This window comes from Odocoileus virginianus, chromosome 5 (genome assembly GCF_023699985.2).
Source record: "Odocoileus virginianus isolate 20LAN1187 ecotype Illinois chromosome 5, Ovbor_1.2, whole genome shotgun sequence".
In the NCBI taxonomy this organism is placed as follows: Eukaryota; Metazoa; Chordata; class Mammalia; order Artiodactyla; family Cervidae; genus Odocoileus; species Odocoileus virginianus.
In genome coordinates, this window is record NC_069678.1 from 20,050,896 (window position 1) to 20,074,449 (window position 23,554).

Sequence of the window (23,554 nt, forward strand, 5' to 3'; positions counted from 1 at the left end):
TCTAGGTTCATCTCTGTGAAGTGGAGGGAATGGAAAAGTTCAAAGACAAAGATTTTGCCCTAGATGTCAGTGCCAACCAGCCTGTCCTGGTGGCTGTGAAAATGCTCCGAGCAGATGCCAACAAGAATGCCAGGTCTGTGGTCTACATTTTGAATTTTCCTTTATTTGTTTCATCTTCAGGATCAGGGATACTCTTGGAAACTTCTGAGCAATTTGTTTCTTTCTAGATGGAAAGCTGCCTCACATATCCATTGTTGTGTTTTATTTTTCTGATGGGTCAGTAATCCTCATCTTCATTCTCATCTCCTTCTAGAACAAATGTACATTTTCTGTTAGATCTGCTGCATATTTACTTCCTAACCTCCTTTGCACAGCACTATGCTTCCCAACCTACACAACAGTCTGAATATGACATTGCTGAATGTCATTACCTACCCTTGCAAACTTTTCACAGTCACACACATCTTTCTTGCTAAGCTTCTGCCATTCTCCTTTTTTCACACTGAATCTCTACTTAACTTTCTCATGCCTTTTTTTCTCTTTTATGCTCCTCTTTGTCTATATCCAGCAACCCCCCAAATGAGAAGCTACCTCTACTTGGAAAAGTACCCATGGACCTCAAAGCAAAAGGATCCACAGTCCTTTAGCAGTTTTCCAAACTGGCTAATAATCTCTTGGATCCTTTACTACATAAATTGCTGTTTCCAGCCACACTCCGTTGTTTGACAGCCTTTCCATTACAGTAATGGTGAGTTAATCCTCACCCAGACAGGCATGCTGGTTGAAAGCTGATTGAATGTGTCTCAGAAAAATCTGCACATCTGGGTAACATATGCATTTCTTCATTTGTGTTGGCTTGATTTGTCTCACTGATGTTCAAATTCAGAAAAAATTTGGATTGCTATACCTCAAATTATCATAAATTCCAAGAATGGTGAGAGGGTTTTATTAAAAGTCTTGCAATTGGCAGGATGTGGCATGAAGAAGAAAGAAAGTCAAGGGAACAGAACTGTGGTGGTTTTGGAATTTTTACTGTGAGAATTTCAATCTTAAGGATACTAATATGAATGAAAAGTGATATCCTCAGTTCCCATTGAAAGAAAGAATATTCCTGATATTAATATTAGCACATGATTAGAGAAGGTGGCAAGAAGAAAGAAAAAAAAGCGATGGGATATAACAAACCTTTTATCTGTTAAAAAAAATTTTTTTTACAATGTTGTATTGGTTTGTGCCGTGCAACAACGTGAATAAGTCATAGCTATACATATAACCCCTCCTTCTTGAGCCTCTCTCCTTGCTCACTGTTTTTTGGTGAGGTTTGGTGTCCCATCTGTGCCCACTCCAATTAAGCAACGATGGATGGCTTAGGTTGTGTGCCCTCCCAAACCATGGTCCCCCTTGCTTTGAGGTTGAAGGAGGAATGAAAGAGGAGAGGTGTTGAAACCATATTGGTTTTAAGGATTTTATATTGACTGGTATGACTCCCAGTCCAGGATTGCTAAAAAACTCCTAGGAGACGTACAACATGTCTGTTCCAATAGTTTTGAGAATGTGGGCTAGTGGTTTCACTCCCCCAAATGTTGCTACTGGGAAGGTAGCCCACTGTGTGATTCAAGGGTGGTCATCACCATCTACTCTGACAGCTACTAGTTTTGGCCAAGTGAGTACTTTTGAAATGACTGCATTACCACCATGAACTTTAAACAGCTCAACTTTGAACAGGTTACTAAATGTGTGTTGTGACTGTCAGCTGGTACACTCTGCATTAAAAGAAGCCAGCATGGGACAATAAAAAATTATCAGATAAACCAGGGGATGCTTATTCATTTTCATAAAAAAGTGCCTTAGCATTATTTACAGAGTGAGTCCTTGGCTTTTAAAAAAGGGAAAGACCCCATTGCACTTAAGATATAGTTTTCAGTTGAAAGTTTTATTTTTAAGACTAGTTTTTAGCAACCTACATTTGATTTAGCAAATATTAATCACTTTCTATGTGGCAGGGCTTTTGTTGGATACTAACGGTGCAAATGTGAATGTCATGGTCCATATGCCTCCAAAATTACAGTTGAATAAGGGTTTGTCATATTCCAGGATGAGTAGAAGGAGACAGTTTCCAGGAAGCAATTTCTCTGTTCTCACAAAGGTTATTCAAAAGAAAAGAAGACTAGTATAATGGGCAGGACTAGACTTTGCTGTGTCTTCTCCTACTTCTTGATTCTAACTCTGGCAACCTTTGGGTTTATCTGTGTCTGTGTCCTTCAAAGGAATGATTTTCTTAAGGAGATAAAGATCATGTCCCGGCTCAAGGACCCAAACATCATCCGCCTCTTAGCTGTGTGTATCACTGAGGATCCTCTTTGCATGATCACTGAGTACATGGAAAATGGAGATCTCAATCAGTTTCTTTCCCGCCACGAGCCACCCAGTTCTTGCTCTGCCAATGTACCCACTGTGAGGTAAAAAAGCTGAGTCTTCCATCTCTTTCCTGGGTTCATGAGACTAAGATGGGGAGCAGTGAGCTTTAAAGTTCATTATTGTTCTCAGATGGTGGGGGATGTTATTGTTCAGTCGCTAAGTTGTGCCCGACTCTTTACAACCCCATAGACTGCAGCACGCCAGGCTTCCCTATTCTTCACTACTTCCCAGAGTTTACTCAAACTTATGGCCACTGAGTCGATGATGCCATCCAGCCATCTCATCCTCTGTCGCTCCCTTCTCCTCCTTCCCTCAATCTTTCCCAGCATCAGGGTCTTTCCCAATGAGACAGGGGATGCTAGTGTACAGGGGATAACAGAGCAGCTGCCCTTTGGGGGAAAGCAGAGATAAATGAAGAATAGAGATGGGATGCTGAGGATGGAACCCCAGTTTGTTGGCACCAACTGGAGAGTGTGTACCTTTCACAGCTTCTTGTTGCCAGAGGCTACTTTCTCTCTTCCTTTGTATTTTCTCAGTTATGCCAACCTGAAGTTTATGGCTACCCAGATTGCATCTGGTATGAAGTACCTTTCCTCACTTAATTTTGTTCATCGAGATCTGGCCACACGAAACTGCTTAGTGGGTAAGAACTATACCATCAAGATAGCTGACTTTGGAATGAGCAGAAACCTATACAGTGGTGACTACTACCGAATCCAGGGCCGGGCAGTGCTCCCGATCCGCTGGATGTCCTGGGAGAGCATCTTGTTGGTGAGTTTCCTGTTTTTGAGCTCTGCCCTAGCAACCAGCACATAGGCAGGGGCACACGGCATCTAGAGGTGCGCCAGAGACAGCAGGAGACAGGCAATGAGTAGACTTCAATGTTTTCTCTGACTTGAGATGATTTACTATGGTACTAATCATTATTTTTTAACACTTGCCTATTTCTGCTGATAAAATGTAAAATGCTTACTATAGAAAATTTGGAGAGAAAGGTTAAAAATATACCTGGAATGATAAGAGATTTAGTATGATTTTTTAAAATCTTTACCCTTCCCATATTATTAATCTTAATTTAGGGTATTAAAATTTTGTCATTTAAAGAACTGTTATCCACACAAAATATTTTTTGTATTAATTTCATAACCATGTTTCTAATTAATTACTTTATGTTTCTATTTTAATGATTATCATCATTTACTTTTTAAGTTCCTCATTCTTTGCTTTTATAACTTTTATTCAGCTCTTGATATTCTGAACCACAAGTGAATAAATATTTTTTTTCCAAATGCTTCTCTTCTCTTACCATGCATATTTGAGGCAATTTATGCCATTTGGTTTTATGCCACTTAGCTGATTTATAGAATTATTAGACTTTAAACTTTTACTTCCTATGATGCTGAATACATGTAATTTTGTCTTTTGTCATTTAGTATTCCAGAGAAAAGCCTGAAAGCAATATAGTTTTGTTCACTTATTGTTAATGTTTGTTTCTTGTTCATATTCTTGTAGGATTTGTTAATTTTAAAATAAAAATTATATAGTTATCCCTTTCCTGTCACCAAAATAACCACTATTAATATTCTAGTATATTTTCTTTGAGGATTTTTTTCTATACCTGTATTTCTCTGAATATATGTATTATGTATATAAAACTGTTTTACATATTGGGATGATACTATGCACATAAAATTCTTTCTCATTCCCAGTAAATATTCTTCAAAAACATGATTTTAATGGTTGTATAATATTCCATTATAGATATATCCTGTAATTTAATATCATAATAACTTGGTATTTTCCAGTTTCCTTCAATTATGAATGATGCTGTAAGATATACTATTTTAGGTAAATCATTATAAAGATTTTTATCATCTCCATAGGTGAATCGCATATTTTACCCCTTTCTAATGTGATTATTAGACATTCTAGGAATGTTGACATTCTAGGAATTAGCAAACTAAAATGAGCTGGAATGGGTGAATTTAACTCAGATGACCATTATATCTACTACTGTGGGCAGGAATCCCTTAGAAGGAATGGAGTAGCCCTCATACTCAACAAAAGTCTGAAATGCAGTACTCGAAAGCAATCTCAAAAATGACAGAATGATCTCTGTTCATTTAAAAGGCAAGCCATTCAGTATCACGGTAATCCAAGCCTATGCCCCAACCAGTAATGCTGAAGAAGCTGAAGTTGAATGGTTCTATGAAGACCTACAAAACCTTTTAGAATTAACACCCCAAAAAGATGTCCTTTTCATTATAGGGGACTGGAATGCAAAAGTAGGAAGTCAAGAAACACCTGGAGTAACAGGCAAATTTGGCCTTGGAGCATGGAATGAAGCAGGGCAAAGGCTAATAGAGTTCCGCCAAGAGAACGCACTGGTCATAGCAAACACCCTCTTCAAACAACACAAGAGAAGACTCTACACATGGACATCACCAGATGGTCAACACCAAAATCAGATTGATTATATTCTTTGCAGCCAAAGGTGAAGAAGCTCTACACAATCAGCAAAAATAAGACCGGGAGCTGACTGTGGCTCAGATCATGAACTCCTTATTGCCAAATTCAGACTTAAATTGAAGAAAGTAGGGAAAACCACTAGACCATTCAGGTATGACCTAAATCAATCCCTTATGATTATACAGTGGAAGTGAGAAATAGATTTAAGGGACTAGATCTGATAGACAGAGTGCCTGATGAACTATGGATGGAGGTTTGTGACATTGTACAGGAGACAGGGATCAAGACCATCCCCATGGAAAAGAAATGCAAAAAGGCAAAATGGTTTTCTGAGGAGGCCTTACAAATAGCTGTGAAAAGAAGAGAAGCGAAAAGCAAAGGAGAAAAGGAAAGATATTCCCATCTGAATGCAGAGTTCCAAAGAATAGCATGGAGAGATAAGAAAGCCTTCCTCAGTGATCAATGCAAAGAAATAGAGGAAAACAACAGAATGGGAAAGACTAGAGATCTCTTCAAGGAAATTAGAGATACCAAGGGAACATTTCATGCAAAGATGGGCTCAATAAAGGACAGAAATGGTATGGACCTAACAGAAGCAGAAGATACTAAGAAGAAGTGGCAAGAATACACAGAAGAGCTGTACAAAAAAGATCTTCATGACCCAGATAATCACGATGGTGTAATCACTCACCTAGAGCCAGACATCCTGGAATGTGAAGTCAAGTGGGCCTTAGAAAGCACCGCTATGAACAAAGCTAGGGGAGGTGATAGAATTCCAGTTGAGCTATTTCAAATCCTGAAAGATGATGCTGTGAAAGTGCTGCACTCAATATGCCAGCAAATTTGGAAAACTCAGCAGTGACCACAGGACTGGAAAAGGTCAGTTTTCATTCCAATCCCACAGAAAGGCAATCCCAAAGAATGCTCAAACTACCGCACAATTGCACTCATCTCACACGCTAGCAAAGTAATGCTCAAAATTCTCCAAGCCAGGCTTCAGCAATATGTAAACTGTGAACTTCCAGATGTTCAAGCTGGTTTTAGAAAAGGCAGAGGAACCAGAGATCAAATTGCCAACATCCACTGGATCATCAAAAAAGCAAGAGAGTTCCACAAAAACATCTATTTCTGTTTTATTGACTATGCCAAAGCCTTTGACTGTGTGGATCACAATAAACTATTGAAAATTCTGAAAGAGATGGGAATACCAGACCACCTGACCTGCCTCTTGAGAAACCTATATGCAGGTCAGGAAGCAACAGCTCAAACTAGACATGGAACAACAGACTGTTTCCAAATAGGAAAAGAAGTACGTCAAGGCTGTATATTGTCACCCTGCTTATTTAATTTATATGCAGAGTACATCATGAGAAACACTGGGCTGGAAGAAGCACAAGCTGGAATCAAGATTGCTGGGAGAAATATCAATAACCTCAGATATGTATGCAGATGACACCACCCTTATGGCAGAAAGTGAAGAGGAACTAAAAAGCCTCCTGATGAAAGTGAAAGAGGAGAGTGAAAAAGTTGGCTTAAAGCTCAACATTAAGAATACTCAGATCATGGCATCCAGTCCCATCACTTCATGGCAAATAGATGGAAACCGTGTCAGACTTTATTTTTTTGGGCTCCAAAATCACTGCGGATGGTGATTGCAGCCATGAAATTAAAAGACGCTTACTCCTTGGAAGGAAAGTTATGACCAACCTAGATAGCATATTTAAAAGCAGAGACATTACTTTGCCAACAAAGGTCCATATAGTCAAGGCTATGGTTTTTCTAGTGGTCATGTATGGATGTGAGAGTTGGTCTGCGAAGAAAGCTGAATGTTGAAGAATTGATGCTTTTGAACTATGGTGTTGGAGAAGACTCTTGAGAGTCCCTTGGACTGCAAGGAGATCCAACCAGTCCATCCTAAAGGAGATCAGTCCTGGGTGTTCACTGGCAGGACTGATGCTGAAGCTGAAACTCCAATACTTCGGCCACCTGATGCGAAGAGCTGACTCATTGGAAAAGTCCCTGATGCTGGGAGGGATTGGGGCAGGAAGAGAAGGGGATGACAGAGGATGAGATGCCTGGATGGCATCACCGACTCAATGGACATGAGTTTGAGTAAACTCTGGGAGTTGCTGATGGACAGGGAGACCTGTTGTGCTGCGATTCATGGGGTCACAAAGAGTCAGACATGACTGAGCGACTGAATTGAACTGAACTGAATGTGATTATTAAGCTTTGCTCCCTTTAAATATATTTCAAGGTGTTATAAAACATTATTAGACCAAGATTCAGAGGGTTTTGGTCCAACTCTCAGTTTTTCTATTTTCATGGTCTGATAAACCAGGGAACTTTAGTAAACCTATGTTGTCTCACTTTTCTGATCTAAAAAGTAGGAACAAGTATTATCTACTTCAGCACTGTCATTGAATAGAACATGTGCAAGTATTTAATGAATGTTGACTGCATCTGAATCTCAGAGATCACTTGTCAGTCTGTCCTTCAAGTCTGTGATATCATTGAACAGGAGCTACTCGAGGCATTCACACTGGATTCCTGTATCTCTAACACAGAGATATTTGTATCTCTTCCTGTTCTTATTTTGCCTTTTCCGCGGGCATTTACCTGAGGCTGCCCTAGATCCTAGAGTTTGACCTTCTAACTCTCAGCGGGAGAGTCAGGTAGTTTATGGCCACATCCTTTTCAGTCCTTGGATCTCACCTGCAAGAGAAGTAGACCTCAGCAGAGATCCTGAGGGTCAGAGAATTGTGGAGGCTGTGGCACTGAAACCTTTTCTATTGTTGTTTTCAGATTCCCAGCGCAGATCTTGGCAGTTCCAGTACTCCTTGCCCTGTGTAGTTAAAAATTCTATTTTATGAAAATCTCTCTGCTCTTGTTGTACACAGATTATTCTGACTTTCTCTTCTTTTCCTTACATAAACAGGGCAAATTCACCACAGCAAGTGATGTGTGGGCCTTCGGGGTGACTCTGTGGGAGACTTTCACCTTTTGCCAGGAACAGCCCTATTCCCAGCTGTCAGATGAACAGGTCATTGAGAATACTGGAGAGTTCTTCCGAGACCAAGGGAGGCAGGTGAGAGCTGCTGGGGTGGAGAGATGTGGCCTTGGGTGCCTCTGAAGGTGAGAGAAAGAAAAGTTCTGATTTAACAGGATAGGCCTGAGCTGGAAGACGGGCTACCTGGGTGATAGTCATTTGTCACTATGTATCCAGGTGATGTGAAAGACCAAGGTCCTCCCTAGGCATCCATACACTCTACTTTTTCTGTGGGTCAACCCAGTGGTCAGTGGGGGGCATGAGGGAGTCCCATCAGGCTTCTCCACAACTCAAAGACGGTGGTGGTGGGGGTTTAGTCACAAAGCTATGTCCTACTCTGTGAGACCCTGTGGACCGTAGGCTGTCAGGCTCCTCTGTCCATGGGATTCTCCAGGCAAGGATACTGGAGTGGGTTGCCATTTAGTTCTCCAGGGGACCTTCCTGACCCAGGGACTGAACCTGGGTCTCCTGCACTGCAGGTTGATTCTTTACCGACTGAGCCTCCAGGGAAGCCCTAGTCAAAGATATCAGGAAATAAATCCTGTCTCTCATATTTGATCTGTGTCCTGGTCTAGACTGTACAGTTTATCTTTGTGGTTGAGAAACATAAGAATAAAAACATAAGCTAAAAGTGAATAAGGGAGTTATTAGCATTTGCTAAAAATTTGGTTTGGACTATTTAAAAATATTTCTCAACTTACGTGCCCAGAGACCATCAAGTGCATCCTGGCTTTGTTGTTCCTGGAAGGCACCTCTGGGCTCAGATGTTGTGGCCTCTCAGGACTCAGGAAAGCTAAGCTTCTAAGCTGATAGGGGCCCCAGTTCCTAGTTAAGATACTCCAAGTCTCCTTCAGATAACTCAGTGTCCAAAGTTCCTGTGAGATGTGGGATTGAAAGCTTGCTGGTGGCTGGAGCGCTGAGCCCCCAGAGTGACTTGGAGTGCGGCATCTCAGACAGGAAAATGATAACAGTTGAGGAGAGGGAAAAGGCTCTTGAAGAAAATTAAAAGTGGATCCTCTGTGCTTAACCAGATTAACGCAAACAAAAGATAAGGGAATGACTAGAGACTGTGGAATAAGTGTTTAAAATAGGAGGAGGGGGTCCTAGAGCTTTATTGCGATCCTCTGTAGATATTTTGGTAGCAGGGAATCGAAATCATCTATTTTGGTTATGAGGTAATTGCCTTCTCATCTTGGCAAAAGGCTGATTTAGTGCTGAGATAAGGCGTAGACCAAAGAAAAAAATTTTTTTTCTGGACTAGGAGCATGTCATGGCCACCTGGGTGACCTATTAGATGTCTCATGGCCAATTAAAGGTGGTGCGTTCTATTAGAAAGTGTAATTTTATTCATCATAACAATAATTCTAATTTGCTTACATCCTGGAATTATAGGCAAAGGGAGGAATATTTTAAACCTTTCAGTTTCCCTGATTTTATTATTCAGTGACTGAAATCTCACATGCAAAGAACAATTTGTATGAGGCACAATTGAACCAACAAAACATTCAGCCAACAGAGGCATGCTTCCCCTCCCCACACTTTATGTCCACTGTCTGCTTTGCATTATATGTATTTTTGATATCAGGTAGCTTTTTACTTAGCACTAAAAAGTTGCATAGTAATTAATCAAATGTTATGCTATTCATTTTCAAAGAAAATGTTGTTTTATCATTTAATGGAAGTTTTAAATTCTAATAATCTCTGGGATTTAACTTTTCTTATTTATTTTTAACTGCTTATTAAAAGGGTCCATCATGTTCACTTTTACTAAATGATGCTAGAGAGTCAAATATATTTTGATCAACTACTAAATGGTTGAATAATAAAATTACATATTTGAGTGAAGCCAAGACCAAAGCATAATATCACCATCATATGCTGAGTAAGCTTCTCACCTATAAGTTTAAAATTTTGATAAAAGTTTATTTAATTCAACATATGAACTAAGCATAATTCACTAAATTTGTATTTTATAACAGTTTATAAATTTTAATTACTTTAAATTTTCTTGTTAAAATTTCAGTATTCAAATTTTGAAAGTTTGACATTAGAGTATAAACACAATAGTTATTCATCACTATCAGCTGCTAGATGGATTTTATGGACTCTACACATGTGATCTAATTTGTATTCAAACAGCACTGTTAATGTCACCAACTTGTTGAACATAGCAGATAACGTGCAGGAGAAAACTTTTCAGTAACACAAATTCTAGAAAGAATCTTATCCTTAGGGCTCATAGCTTAGACAAATCTTAAATCTTCCATAGTCAATTAAAAATGCTTGGAGGTCTATAATAATAATTCCAGTAATTTTAAAACGTATTTGACATTTTTTGTTTTCAATTTGTTTTTACAAATTGTAAAGAATCCTCAGAAAGCACTTTTCTTGAAAGCTCATGGTCTAAATGAAATTAAATAATTAAAAATTAAATACAGTTTTAAAAGCTTATTTTCTTTGATGTTATGAAAAGTAAAATACTATCAACATAATGAGAATTATTACCAAATATAACTTTATTTGCCAAGTTTATACAACTTTGAAAAGGGCAAATAATTTATTTGTCATTTCATTTTATGGATATCTGTTGGCTCAAAACAGATGTATTTTTTTCTAAAATTATTTAGTGAACACCCTAGATAAGGCTTAACAGTTTTAAGTTTCACAATAGTATACGAGAGTGTCTATTATCCTGTATCCTTTATAATATTAGTAATATTTCTTTTAAATACTTGCTATTTTGTAGCCATAGTCACTTCTAACATACTGAGTTAAGGTTTTTCAGATCTTATTACATATTCAAATAGGAGCCAGAGGTATTTGTCTTCTTACTTTTTAATTAAGAATTGATGATGGAAAACTCCTTGGCATTGGTCGTAGCAATGGTTTTCTGGATCTGACAACAAAAGCAAAGGCAATAAAGCACAAATAAACATGTGGGACTACATCAAACTAAAAATCTTCTTTATAATAAAGGAAACCATCAAAATGAAAAGGCAAGCTACCAAACTGGAGAAAAATTTGCAACTCATATATCTGATATGGGTTAATATCCAAAATGCATAAAGAACTCATGCAACTCAAGAGCAAAAATCCCCCAAACCATCCAATTTTAAATGAGCAGATCTGACTAAACATTTTCCCAAAGAAGACAGACAAACAGATGGCCAGCAGGTACATGAAAGGTGCTCAATGTTGCTAGTTATTGGGCTTCCCAGGTGGCGCTAGTGGTAAAGAACCTGCCTGCCAAGCAGGAGACATAAGGGATGTGGGTCCAATCTCTGGCTCAGGGAGGTCTCCTGGAGGAGGGCATGCAACCCACTCCAGTATTCTTGCCTGGAGAATCCCATGGACAGAGGAAGGAGCCTGGCAGGCCAGGGAAGTGCACATCAAAACCATCCTGAGATATCACCTCACACCTTTAGAATGGCTATAATCAAAAAGACAAGGAACAACAAATGTTAGTGAGGACGTGGAGAAGAGGGAAGCCCCATGCATTGTTGATGGGAATGTACATTGGTGCAGCCACTATGGAAAACAGTATGGAGGTTCTCCAAATAATTAAAGATAGAACTACCATCTGATCCTGCCATGCATGATACAAGCTGGTCTAAGTGTGGGAGAAGGCAATATTGAAATGGTTAATTACTAACCAGCAGCAGATGTTGGACCTGTGATTCAAAGAGCTTGAGACATTTAGGTTTGGTTCAGGAATATGTCAGTATACAAGGTTTTAAAAAGCATAGGTCAGGAAATGACAGCAACACATTGCAGGCAAGCAGATGACCTGGAGTCAGTCTTGCTGGGTGGACACAGTAACTTGCTTTCAGAATAGAGCCAAATCCAGCTCTAGGTTGGAATTCAGGGCAGGGCTGTAGAGGGGTTAAATGTACAATGTTGGTGAATAATGTAAAGAAGAAATCCAGTCTTCCCACCTGGGGCCAGTACAGGAGAAGGAGAGCACAGAGAAAGCTATGGTTAAGAGCTACGTGGATACATCCTGTGTCTCAGCGGCTAAGATTCCATTCTTAGCCCAGGAGCTAAGGCAACTAACATACTTTCCGCCCTTGCCATGATTGGCTCAACCAAGATAAAGCTCACTGTGGATAGGCTATAACTGGAGGATTAAGTGTTCTAATCACTTTCCAGTCAAAGATGTCTTCTTGCTTCAGTTTCATCTTTTGCATGATGGTAAGCAACTTAGCATGCACGCACACACAGGGACCACAGGATGGCCCATCAGGAAGTTCTGCTCCGCAGATCTGGAGAAGACAAAGAGAATGGAAAGGGGATTGATATGATGTAAAATGCCCGTGAAGAAGACGGAGAGACACCACACGCATTTCAGTTATCAAGTCCAAGAAAGTGGGGAGTGGGCAAGTCATACCGTGATGCAGCCACCCTTTCTCCACACTCTTCTAATAGTCTCCTCTTTCGTTCATTTTTTTGTTTCCAAAGACTTACCTCCCTCAGCCTGCCATTTGCCCTGACTCCGTGTATAAGCTGATGCTCAGCTGCTGGAGAAGAGACACCAAGCAGCGGCCCTCCTTCCAGGAGATCCACCTTCTGCTGCTTCAGCAGGTGGATGAGTGATGCTGCATAGCCCGGAACAGGTCCGCCTCGCCAGCCCCAGCAGCACCCTCGCTTAAGCCACCCATCTGGACACTGAATGCACCCGGGAGACAGAGGCTTGTTTGTCTTTCTCCCTTTCTGTCCCTCGTCTCCCTCCACTCCACTCCCCCACTCTCTACCCCTGACACATATATACTTTTTTTTACATTAAAGAACTAAAAAGAAAAAAAAAAAAAGCCTAGGACAGATGAAATCTAGTAAAGCATCTTACTTGATATACTTAAAGTATTGGATAACAAAGGCTAGATAATTTAGATAATTTATAAAGGATAAATATGCTCGTGTTTATGAATGTGCAGATTCTACAATGTATTTTCCCTGTCGCCTTTTAAAAAGTGATTTCAGAAAGAAAAAACTTGAAGAATGCTAATGTCTTAGGAAACATGAGACTAGGCGTAGGGAAAACACTTGGTAAGTGTGGAGAATCTGATGAAATGGTATTCAGTAACTAGTCACCAATGGTTTGATTTCCTAATTTGGCCTGTAGACACGTCCTAAACTCTGCATTTTCCTCTCCTTGCAAAATAGATGTTACATGCTTGGAAAAAACTCAACTTACTGGAATGGTTGTTTTGTTCATTCCTGGGCAGGGATGAGGGTTGAGATCTATATACATAGGAAATACAGCGTATGTACATAGGAAAGAATATTTACTGCAAGGCTCTATGAACAGGGATTGTTATTTGGAAAAAAAAATGTGCCTCATGCATGGAAATATTCTTACATAGAGAATGGACACAGGAAAAGGGGTCAGTGGACGACAGGTAATAGGTGTGCTGCTCATTTCCTCAGAGGGTCCTCCTCTCACCTTGTTCAGACATTTTCAGGTGTGTGTTTTAGCGAGAGCCTGATTTTGAGTCAGTACAAACTGTTGTTTCTATAGCTTGATCCTAGGCCCTTTGGTTCATCTCCTCCAAAACTTTCAGCTCTTTTAATGGATGAATACTCTATGGAACCTATGTGCTGGGGATGAAATTTCTCAGGCATAAATCTGAAGGTCATGTAAAATAGGGAATAGATATATTCTGAGTGTTTCCATAGGGTTGACTGAGGATTGGTGAAAGGAAATTACAGGGAGATTGATTTTTAACTCCCTATTAGGGAAAATATAGCCAGAGGCAGAATATACAAGGATGAGTGGGCTGCCTCGAGAGGTGGGGAGCCCTTTGTCACTGAAGAGGTTGAGATACAGGCTGAAGACTAGGAGAGAAAGAGGTAGGGTTTCAGACATAATAAGTGGTTGTGGGAGATGATGTTTTATGTCCTTTTAACCCTAGGAGTTCTTGAGAGGAGCAGGTTGAGTGTGGAAGAGTCATCTGCTGCTACTGCTTGGGATTTACACTCTTGCCTTGGCGATGGTATGACCAGCAGAAAAAGAAAGCTTGAGGCTCTGGCTTCAGAATCCATGGATACTGATAACACTGTTAAATAAAAATCCCCTCAGAACAGATTCTGAGCTTTCACACTCCACAGATCCTCAGATGCAGTAGGAAACAGGAAAAGGGAATGAGATGCTCTTGAAGTCTCTTCCAGCTCTGATATATTCAGACCTCATTGGATAATTGAATCTACAATTGCTGCAGGCTCAGTGTCCAGTCGCCTCCTGCTCTGAAAATTGTGGTCAGCAAAAGAGATCACGTGAAGAAGTCACGATAATAGTAGTAATAGGACACCTGCCACTGGCTCAGTGCTTCAAAGTTTATCATGTGTTTCTCCATACTTTATCTCACTTGATATCTGCAGGACCAGACATGTCCTCATGTTCTTTTATACTTGGGACCTGCCACACAGTCTGTCTTCTCAAGATCAGTAATAACTTCGTGTACTATTCATAGTTCCCGAGAGAAACAGAACTTATATATATATATATATGATTTATTATAATGAATTGGGGAATAGGGTTACATAATTATGGAGACTGAGGAGTTCCACAAAGCTGGTGGTGATGTACTTCTGAGAACCAGAGGGTTAAAGGTTTAAGTTGAGAGCAGAGGACTGATGTGTGAGCTCAAGCAGTCAGGCAGAGAGGCTACTTTTCCTTCTATTGAGGCCTTCACCGGAGTAGATGATGCCAACCCCTGCTAGAGAAGGCAATCTTCCTTACTCAGCTCACCAATGAAAATGTTAATCTCATCTGGAAACACCCTTATAGAAAAACACCCAGAAGTAATGTTTAATCTGGGTGCCACATGTCTCTGTCAAGTTGATGCATTGAAGTTCATCTTTCCATTTCCGTAGAATCAAAGGGACTTGAAATCAGGGCTTGCAACTTGTTCTCCTTGATCCATGAGCATCTGGCAGGCCTACATTCAGACCAGGCCATGACTTCCTATATGGCAAGAGGAACCATGTAATGTAATTTCTCCTTCTTTTGTCTAGTATCTTTCCACTTACTTCTTTTTACAATTCTGCCTCAAGCCACTGCATTGCATGATACCATAAGAAAAATCCTTTAAAATTAACTTAGTATGTCTAGATTTTCCTGGGCTTGAGTCATAGAGGTCATCTGTTTCAAGCAACTGGCAAATATGTATTGTCAGGTACAGTTATCTTTTTCTGAGATGAGGAAGGTTCCATCTTCTGGCACTAAGACTTTTGTACTACCAGACACAGTTTTAACTCCTCCCTTAGTCATACACGTTGCGTTCAGCGGCACAAATCTAAGAGAGCCATCAGGGTAAATGATCAAGGCTAGGTATCTAGAATTTAAAAATAGGTGGACTTTTAAAGAATAGAAGAATGAAGCTAAGAATTATGTAGAAAAGAAGGTAGGAAAAGGGATGAGAACTGTGGGGCCTTGTAACCTTTCTAGGAAGTCATCCTCTTCATGATATATGTGAAATGGTTTATGTCTAGATTGTGGTTTGGGATGTAGATTTAAGTTTATACTTTCGCTAGTGAATGTGGTGATAGCTAAGTCCAAATCTTGATGAGCTGTCCAGACTCATATGTGCTAAGAAAAGATCTGGAGTCTAAAGAGGCACCCAAGGGGAAATGCGATTTTAATGCTGTGGAAAGATCACTTGCAAGTGTACAAGACTGTATAACAAAGGGCACTGTATGAAGGTAGAGCAGAGAATGAATCAATGAATGTGCATGTGATTGGACAGGGAGGCAGGTGGGGTTTAGAAAGGAGGCTACATAATAGGGGTGACAGAGAGAAGGATGGGGGAGGTAAGGGCAGCAAGACGGACACAGATGGTGCTGCTGAGAATCCATTCTGAAGCATGAAAGCCAATCTCTGAAGAGAACAGAAAAAGTAAGTGTCTTGAAGATAAAAGATAAATGTATATGGAGAGAGAGGAAATTCTGGATGAAGAGATTATTAAAAGTAGTCATTAAAAAATGAAAAGTGAGGTGCAGAGTATGACATGGAAGGGAACTTTTCAGAGTTTTAAGAAAAGATAAACCCATCAAGAATATACAAACACATAAGCAACCACCAGGGAATGACTTTTTCATCTCATGGGCTGTAGGAGAGGGAGGCCGTTTGAACATGGGTGTTCTAGACCACTTCCAGTGCCAGGGATTCATGTGGTGACAAGAGATCAACTCTGTCTGAACTGGACTTGGCTTTCCAAGTGCTGCTTTGGAAATGAAGACCAAGAGGGGAGATGGGGAATTCATGTTAGTTCATGAGGCTCTGTCTTCCCTTCTTTATTTCTGCCACTGAAATCCATTTTAGATAATGCTCATCATTGTTGTGCCCAGAGAGGCCACAGGGAAACATTGGAACAACAGGCTTAGGTTAAACTAGGGAAATCTTGTTCGATATCTGCACCAAGACGTATGTGCCATGTTGGAACCATGTATTTTTCTAGTCCCATCCAGGCGTCCCACAAGAAAGCCATGATGTGGGGCTAAGGCATTTGTTTCAAGTAAAGGAGAACAGGAGAAAGGAAAGAGATGAAGATGTTCCAAGGAAATAGTGTAAAACAGAATAGCATCTGTTTTGTCCAAAGCTACAAAAATAAATGGAGAAAATCACAGTTAAGGCTTAGATTACTCCCAATATAGAGCTATTAAATCTTTGATCCTAAACTGAGTTTGTAGACCTGGAATTTGCCATCTTACTCTTTTCAGTAAGACCTCTGATATCTGGAAGCGCTTATGATAGGTTTCTGAAAGATGTAGACCCAAATGTAGGCTGAATTTCCTTCTGAATTAAAATTTAACATTTTTATAGAAACAGATGAATGTCTTTTCCACTTGGTAAATGTCTTAGAATACTAAATTGAGATAGAAAGAGACTGAAATGGTTAAAGGTTTTTAGATTTCTGGCATTTTGAGTTCTCTGCTATAGTTAACTGTATTACTTGGTAGCAAACATATGGAGGGTAATTGTTTAGTTGATGTATCTTTTTTTTCCCCAACTGTTATATTGAAATACTTTAAGACTCACAAGAAGTTGCAAAAATAGTTCAGAGTGGCCTATACCTAATACCAGGATTTCCCATTGATAACATCTTATGTAATCATAGTCGAGTTTCAAAACCAGAAAATTGACATTGGTATACTATTAACTAAACTACAGATCTTACTCAGATTTCACCAGTTCTTCACATTTATACATTTCATTTCTGGATACTTTTAACCCTTGCTGATTTGTAACCTGGTCTCACTTGGCTGCATCAGGAAAGACATCTGTAAAATCCTAAAGAGGATATAACAAATTAATCTTTTCCTTTATTAGTAAGTAATATCCTGCCTAGATTGTATCCATATTTTCTGACTAGTTTGGCTGTTCAATTGGCTGAAACAATCCAAAAACAGCTTAGAAAAATCAGATAACGCAAAGGACAGTGAGACCCATAGCTCACTAGCTCGGTAGGTGGTTTCTGCAGTTCCTTCCAGTAGGGCTTATATGGTGGCAAGGAGAGGACTTTAGAATAAATCAGTATTTTGATTAAGAACTAGGTGGCACTTCATTCTTGGCACTAGGAAGAGCTTTTGGAAGGAATAGAGTACAATGGTGGAGACTCTTATTGTGTAGTAAAACACTACTCTCAGAATATTAGAGAAGTTTCATTTACCTAAATGTCTATTCTTAAATGGAATAACAAACACATTGGACTAAATTAAGTACAAATACAGCAGCGACCTGGCCCAGAGGTTCAGGAAGATAGAGGAGTTGAAGCTTTAGTTTTGTGGATTACAGTTTTGAGTTCTGTAATGGCATTTTTAAGCTGCCCTGTTTAAGGGTCATGAGATTATATGTGAGCTCACCTCTGCATACCCCACGTCCTATAAAGTTCCTAGCACATAGTGAGCACACCATAAATATTTGCTGATTTTTTTTTTTGAACGAATAAAAGGTAGAAGCAGAAACTTGTCAACTGGCATAACTAGGGTGAATTTAGATAGAATTGCTTTGCTGTAATGTAGAGGGTTTATTTTCAAATGAGGAAAGAGGAAAATGTGCCAAAACTTGTACCTGTAAGTTACATCCTCCATTTCTTTGTTTACTGATGTTGAAATTGATCTATGTAAGTCTTATTCTTTGAGGTATTTAGACAGAAATGCAAGGTTCTTCTCTGTATGGTACCCCATCAAGAGCAGGGACAGACTCTGGCCCCAAACCCAGCTCTTTTGGAACAAGATTTAAAGTTTCTCCTGCAAACACCTTGTCAACAACTTCTTGGGCCTCCAAAGGTGAAAGATGGGAGTCCCAGGCTAGCTCATGCTTACCCACGTTCACAACTGCATGTAAAGGAAGAATTTGCAGAGACTCGAGGGAAAGCACAAAGGGATAAGGCAATCACTTTAGGTGAAAAACTGTTTCTTGAAAAGAGGCTTGGAGAAAAGTGAAAGTTAATCAGATTACTACAAATGCACCAAGGGTTTGTAATCTAGCCTATTCATTTTATGCCCTTTACTATTCATGATATGCTAGACTTCCACCCCATTGTCTGGTAACTTTTTCTGAGGACCGAGTTTCTAAAGCGATGTGGTGCACTCTTCCTATGAGGAGGAAACATCTCGGCTTTATTCTTCAAGCTTTGGAGGTTGATGTGTCTTGTCAAGGGGTAAAAATAGCAAATAAATTGATTTTATTTCTGCTTAGAACTATCATAGTCATTCCAAAATAGAACGTATAAAAATTCTCTGTATTAGAAAAAAAATGAGATGCCAACTGTATATTGTCTTTATTTATTCTCCGTAAGTCTGTCAGGTGATAAATTGTAAATAACAATGATTAAAGAAATATGCTACTGATGGATCCTTTTTTTTTTTTTCTGTGAAAATAGCACTGGTTCTGGGCTTTGTTACCATTACTCCTTATACCCTTACACCCTTTCTGGAGACGCGACGGGATGTGAGGACAGAGCCGAGGGATGTATGTGGTGTGGATGCCTTGTTTGTTGAAGGAAATCCAACAGAGGGTTATTTACATAGGCTTCTGATATATTAATTGACTGGTTATTGAAAGAAAATCATCTTGGCCCCTGGCATATCCAAACCTACTAGAGACTGGTGTATGTTGTTAGATTAGTCCAGTTCTAGAGAATCCAGTCCAGAATTGGGTATCCTTTACTGTTGTGGCTACAAAGCTGTCTTGTTTAATACACAGCAATCCCTTCTAAATCCAAATATGGTCTATCTCAAGACTGCCCACACATACAAAGAGCTACAAAAAACTATGATTAACCAGCACGCAGACTCAGTCTTCATAACAGAGAGTAGGATGGAGCCACCCAAAACAACATATATCTTATCTGGTCCCTGAAGAATACATTCATATTTTTAAAATTCTGAGTAATACTAACTTATTTTTTTTCAGTGATGGCCACAATATATAAGCGAAAGGATATAATCCCCCAGAGAATAACCAGAGGTCTCATGAAAACATACTCTAATCCCCCCAGACTTTCTGGTTTGGTTTCACAATTAAAGGCCAGGAGTTCAAGTATATATGTAATGGCAGTAGGGTTGGAGGTGGAGGAGATAAAAAATAAACAGGAATAGCAGAGATGCTCAAAGAGGTACAATTCTATTCTCAACACCTATTCCCAAAGTTAAAAGGTAGGTATAAGTGATACATTTGGATCCACAGGTGATAAGTCATAGATACATATTATGTGGCTCAGACAGTAAAGAATCTGCCTGCAATGCAGGAGACCCAGGATTGGTTCCCGGGTCAGGAAGATAGCTTGGAGAAGAGTCGGGAATGGCTACCCACTCCAGTATTCTTGCCTGGAGAATCCAATGAACAGAGAAGCCTAGCAGGCTACAGTCCAGGGGGTCGCAAAGATTGGGCACGACTGAGCAATTAACACTTTAATTTTCATATATTATGCATATATCTGAAAATATATTACTAAAGACAGAGATTATATCTGCTCTTTAATATTTTATCTAACAACTTAAAAGGTCCTGCATTTTTTTAACTGCTGGTTAAAAACTAGTAAAATCAGTACTAGAAAATGGATTTATCTCCACTTATAATTTTATATTCATTTTGTATTTGAAAAAGAGATGCACATGCGTAACATCTGGTCCTTGAGTCCTACAGAACAATAACTTATTATGTATGGGCAGCATATGACCTTTTACTATCTCATGACATTGGTAAAATGCCACTCTCAAAGTAGTTCTCAGCCAGACTGGATGTAAAGTGATTTGAAGAAAAGACAGATGAAAGATACCTACAGGAAAAGGTCCCATTGGCAGCTGTTTTTTGCCCCTGTTGCAAACCATAGGCAAGTTAGTTCTAGAGAGGACTGTAAGGACCCAGAACAAAGCTCTATTATGGAGGCTACAGATATCTTTATTTATTTTTGTCTACCTAAGGACAATTTCAGGCATGATACAAGAAACCAGAGATCAGTTTCATAGTGTAAAAACAAATGTATTATGTGAAGAATGAATAAACAGCCAAAGGTAGTGGCTGCATTTACCAGGCTGATCATGGGGCCGAGGTGTGTTACGGATAAACGGCATCATTGGGTAGCATGTTTTCTTCTGGTGTCTCTAGGAAAACAGCCCATGAACAATATAAACTCAAGATGACTAGCTTGAGGTGATAAAAGTCACACTTACTCACCTATAAGCAAAACCATAAGGACTTCTCTGGAGGTCCAATGGCTAAGACTCTGCACTCCCAATGAAGGTGGCCTGGGTTTGATCCTTGGTCAGGGAACTAGATCCCACATGCCACAACTAAGACCCACTGTAGGTGAATAAATTTCTTTTAAAAGAGTTATTAAAAAAAATATGACTATTATTGAGCAGCATCTGACATGTGATGAAATATCTTTAAAATACAAAATTAAGTATCTGTCATCAACAGTCTTATTCTCCTGGTCTCTCTGGCACATCCAGCAGTTCGGCCTATCTTTCAGAGGCTGCAGAACCTTGAAAGCAGCAACTTTATTTGGAGAAGACCAAGGTTCCCTCACTTGGCTTGGATGGACATCACGATGGAAGGAGAGACTGCTGGTCTTGCTCCAAAGTCTTCAGGCCTTCACTTAAGTCACAGACAGTCCTACACTGGTGGTCATTCTCAGATTGTGATGATACTAAATCCTGAGTCTGGGCCCTCCACTTACTGGCAGGAAAGAGGTTTTCATAGGATAGCCATACAACTCTCTCCTATTTATTTCACAAGTCATTTCTGAGCTCTATGTGCTTTCATGCTAAGTTGCTTCAGTCATGTCCGACTCTGCAACCCCATAGTCTGTAGCCTGCCAGGCCCCTCTGTCTATGGGATCATCTAGGCAACAATACTGGAATGGGTTGCCGGGCCCTCCTCCAGGGAACTGAGCTCTGCACGCTTTAAGAGGAGGCTTTGGGTCTAGATTCTAAAGATTGGGGTGTACTGTCAGACCCTATAAAATGGCTGCTCTCTTGGTCTCTAGACATTGCTGCCTACCTGGCCCTGTCTCATCCTTACTATAAGCACATGATGGCCTCCTTCTCCTGACCTGAAAGTTTAATTGGTGACTACCTGTATGATCAGCCCCGACCCTAGCTAACAATTATTCTAAGACAGAGGGCCAGAATGACTCCAACACGTTTGATCACCAACAAGAAACAGCGGCCCATGCACAGGTTGCTAACCCAAAGAACTGTGGGAAGACGTTTCAGCAGTCTCCCTGGCAATCAAGGAGTCCTTCTGATGTCAAGTCCCCTGTTATCCATAGCCTTCTGCTCCACTGTGTAGTGAACACTGCTGCCTTGTCCTGCCTCCTATTGACCACACACAGTGGGGCCTCATTCCACAACAGCTGCCTCTTACATGTGCGATGTAATAAATCATGGATGTCTCTTTTGCCTCTGGACTCTCTCTTTGGTCTAGCAATTGGGCAGCTACAAAAGTTGCAAGACTGTAAGGGTGCAGCCCAACACCGGAGTTAATTTTACTCCAGAACTTTCAGAAAATATTGTTAAATCATGGTTTCTTTATAATAGTTGTAAGTGGGTTATGGGTAGAAGTTGAGTATCACTCAAAAAAAAAAAAAAAAAAAAACAGGAATTAAATCTTTAATAAGATTTATTTGTTTATTTAATAAGATTTATTAATTATTATTAATAAGATTTAAGTAAGATTTATCTAATACTAAACTGATACCAAATTAATCAAAATGTCCAGGTTATTCAAAGCCAATGTAAATGACGTCAGTATCGTATCTTTCAGAGATCATTGCTGTTTATAAATAATTGAAACTTTGAAAGTGGTTATGAAGTACCTTCCAGAGTTTGATACACGACGTGCAGAATTCCTTACAGTGGACCCAGACTGGTGATGATCACATTGTTACTGCTACTACTGCTGCTAAGTCGCTTCAGTCGTGTCCGATTCTGTGCAACCCCATAGACGGCAGTAGCCCACAATAAATCCAGAGACCTAAAGTAAGCATTAGAAACTTTTATGGCAGTTTGACAGAGTACTTACATCTGTTGAATTTAATTTAAAAAAATTGGGGCTTGTATGCTTCTTGCTTTTTATTTAATTTTTCTAGCAATTTATTTTTATTGATTATTCCAGAAGTACCCATCTGGGGTGGCATGGAAAAACAAAGCGGGTCCTTTATAACAAAGAATAGGAGGTTACAGGACAGGACCCATTACGTCCTATGGAATTCGGAGCTTCTCTGACTCTACACCACATTCCAAGTTTTGAAAATTGGCAATTCATGCATGATTCTCCGTAAAGTTCTTAGTAAAATCAATGTTCATTTCCGCGAAGATCATTTTTTAAAGGAAGAGGAGGAGTTTTGGAACCAGAAGGTTGGGTGTTAAATGGCACAGTGCCTGGACGGAAAACTAACTAATGATCATCTCTAAACTTCACTTCCTAGCCTCAAACCTCTCCTCTAAAATGCCGAGCTCTGGTGAAAATATCCGAGGTCTTCCTGCCATGAAGTGCTAATCAGAGGCGCCAGGGTATTCAACCCGCGTGAGCCGCGAATCCCCTCCCGGAGCGCACCGCTGGGAGAACGCCCCAAACGCGACAAAAGCCGGACGTCAGCGGGGCGGACCCGGGGCGGGACACCTTCTGAGGCCCAGGAGCAGGGACAGCTCGGATTGGCTCGGGCCTCGTGCGACAACGCGGCTCCGCCCCTCGGCCTACCTCACTCCATCCCGGCTCCTGCGCCGTGAGCGGCTGGCAGGCAGCGAGCGACGGAAGATGGCCCGGCGCGAAATCCGTGACGAGAAAGGGAGGCGGGGCCCCTCGGGCCCTGATTGACGGCCCGGGGGCGTGGCCGAGGCGGGGTTACGGGTCTAAGTGCAGGTGAGAGGCCTTGCTGGGTGCCTACTTTGGGGCGCGTGGTCACAGGGTGCGCAACCATGCGGAAAGTGGTTTTGATCACCGGGGCGAGCAGGTGAGACCTCCTTCGATATAGTGGAGGCGGCGGGGCTGGGGTCCGAGGGAGCAGGAAGTACCAAGCCAGGTGGACCCGCCACCGACCGACCCCAGGAGCCCCTGTCGCTGACCCTGCCTCGGTGGGGTCGCGGGCCGGAGACCCTGTCTGGCTTTTCTCT

General features: G+C 40.5%; 2 protein-coding genes and 1 long non-coding RNA gene across 13 annotated transcripts in view; 2 read left to right on the plus strand and 1 right to left on the minus strand.

Moving 5' to 3' along the window:
- DDR2 (discoidin domain receptor tyrosine kinase 2) overlaps positions 1–18,784 on the plus strand; it is a 171,658-nt gene extending 152,874 nt beyond the window's left edge. For 6 of the 7 annotated variants that reach the window (XM_070467704.1, XM_070467705.1, XM_070467702.1 and 3 more), the window contains 5 exons: positions 6–133; positions 2,268–2,459; positions 2,955–3,189; positions 7,826–7,975; positions 12,395–18,784. In XM_070467704.1, coding sequence (XP_070323805.1) covers positions 6–133; positions 2,268–2,459; positions 2,955–3,189; positions 7,826–7,975; positions 12,395–12,529 — 840 coding nt within the window. In that variant the 3' untranslated portion in view covers positions 12,530–18,784. The remainder of the gene's footprint in view (positions 1–5; positions 134–2,267; positions 2,460–2,954; positions 3,190–7,825; positions 7,976–12,394) is intronic. The other variant, XM_070467699.1, reaches the window with a different exon arrangement.
- Positions 10,884–23,048, minus strand: LOC110124336 (uncharacterized). Its single transcript, XR_011487749.1, has 2 exons — positions 22,258–23,048; positions 10,884–12,198 (listed from the first exon to the last, which is right to left on the minus strand). It is a non-coding gene; the product is annotated as an uncharacterized lncRNA (long non-coding RNA).
- A 121-nt stretch (positions 23,049–23,169) lies between these two features.
- HSD17B7 (hydroxysteroid 17-beta dehydrogenase 7) overlaps positions 23,170–23,554 on the plus strand; it is a 41,328-nt gene continuing 40,943 nt past the window's right edge. Inside the window, exon 1 of one of the 5 annotated variants that reach the window (XM_070467707.1) lies at positions 23,170–23,394. In XM_070467707.1, the coding sequence (XP_070323808.1) occupies positions 23,360–23,394 (35 nt within the window). In that variant the 5' untranslated portion in view covers positions 23,170–23,359. The remainder of the gene's footprint in view (positions 23,395–23,554) is intronic. The other 4 variants (XM_070467706.1, XM_020872863.2, XR_011487751.1 and 1 more) reach the window with 4 other exon arrangements.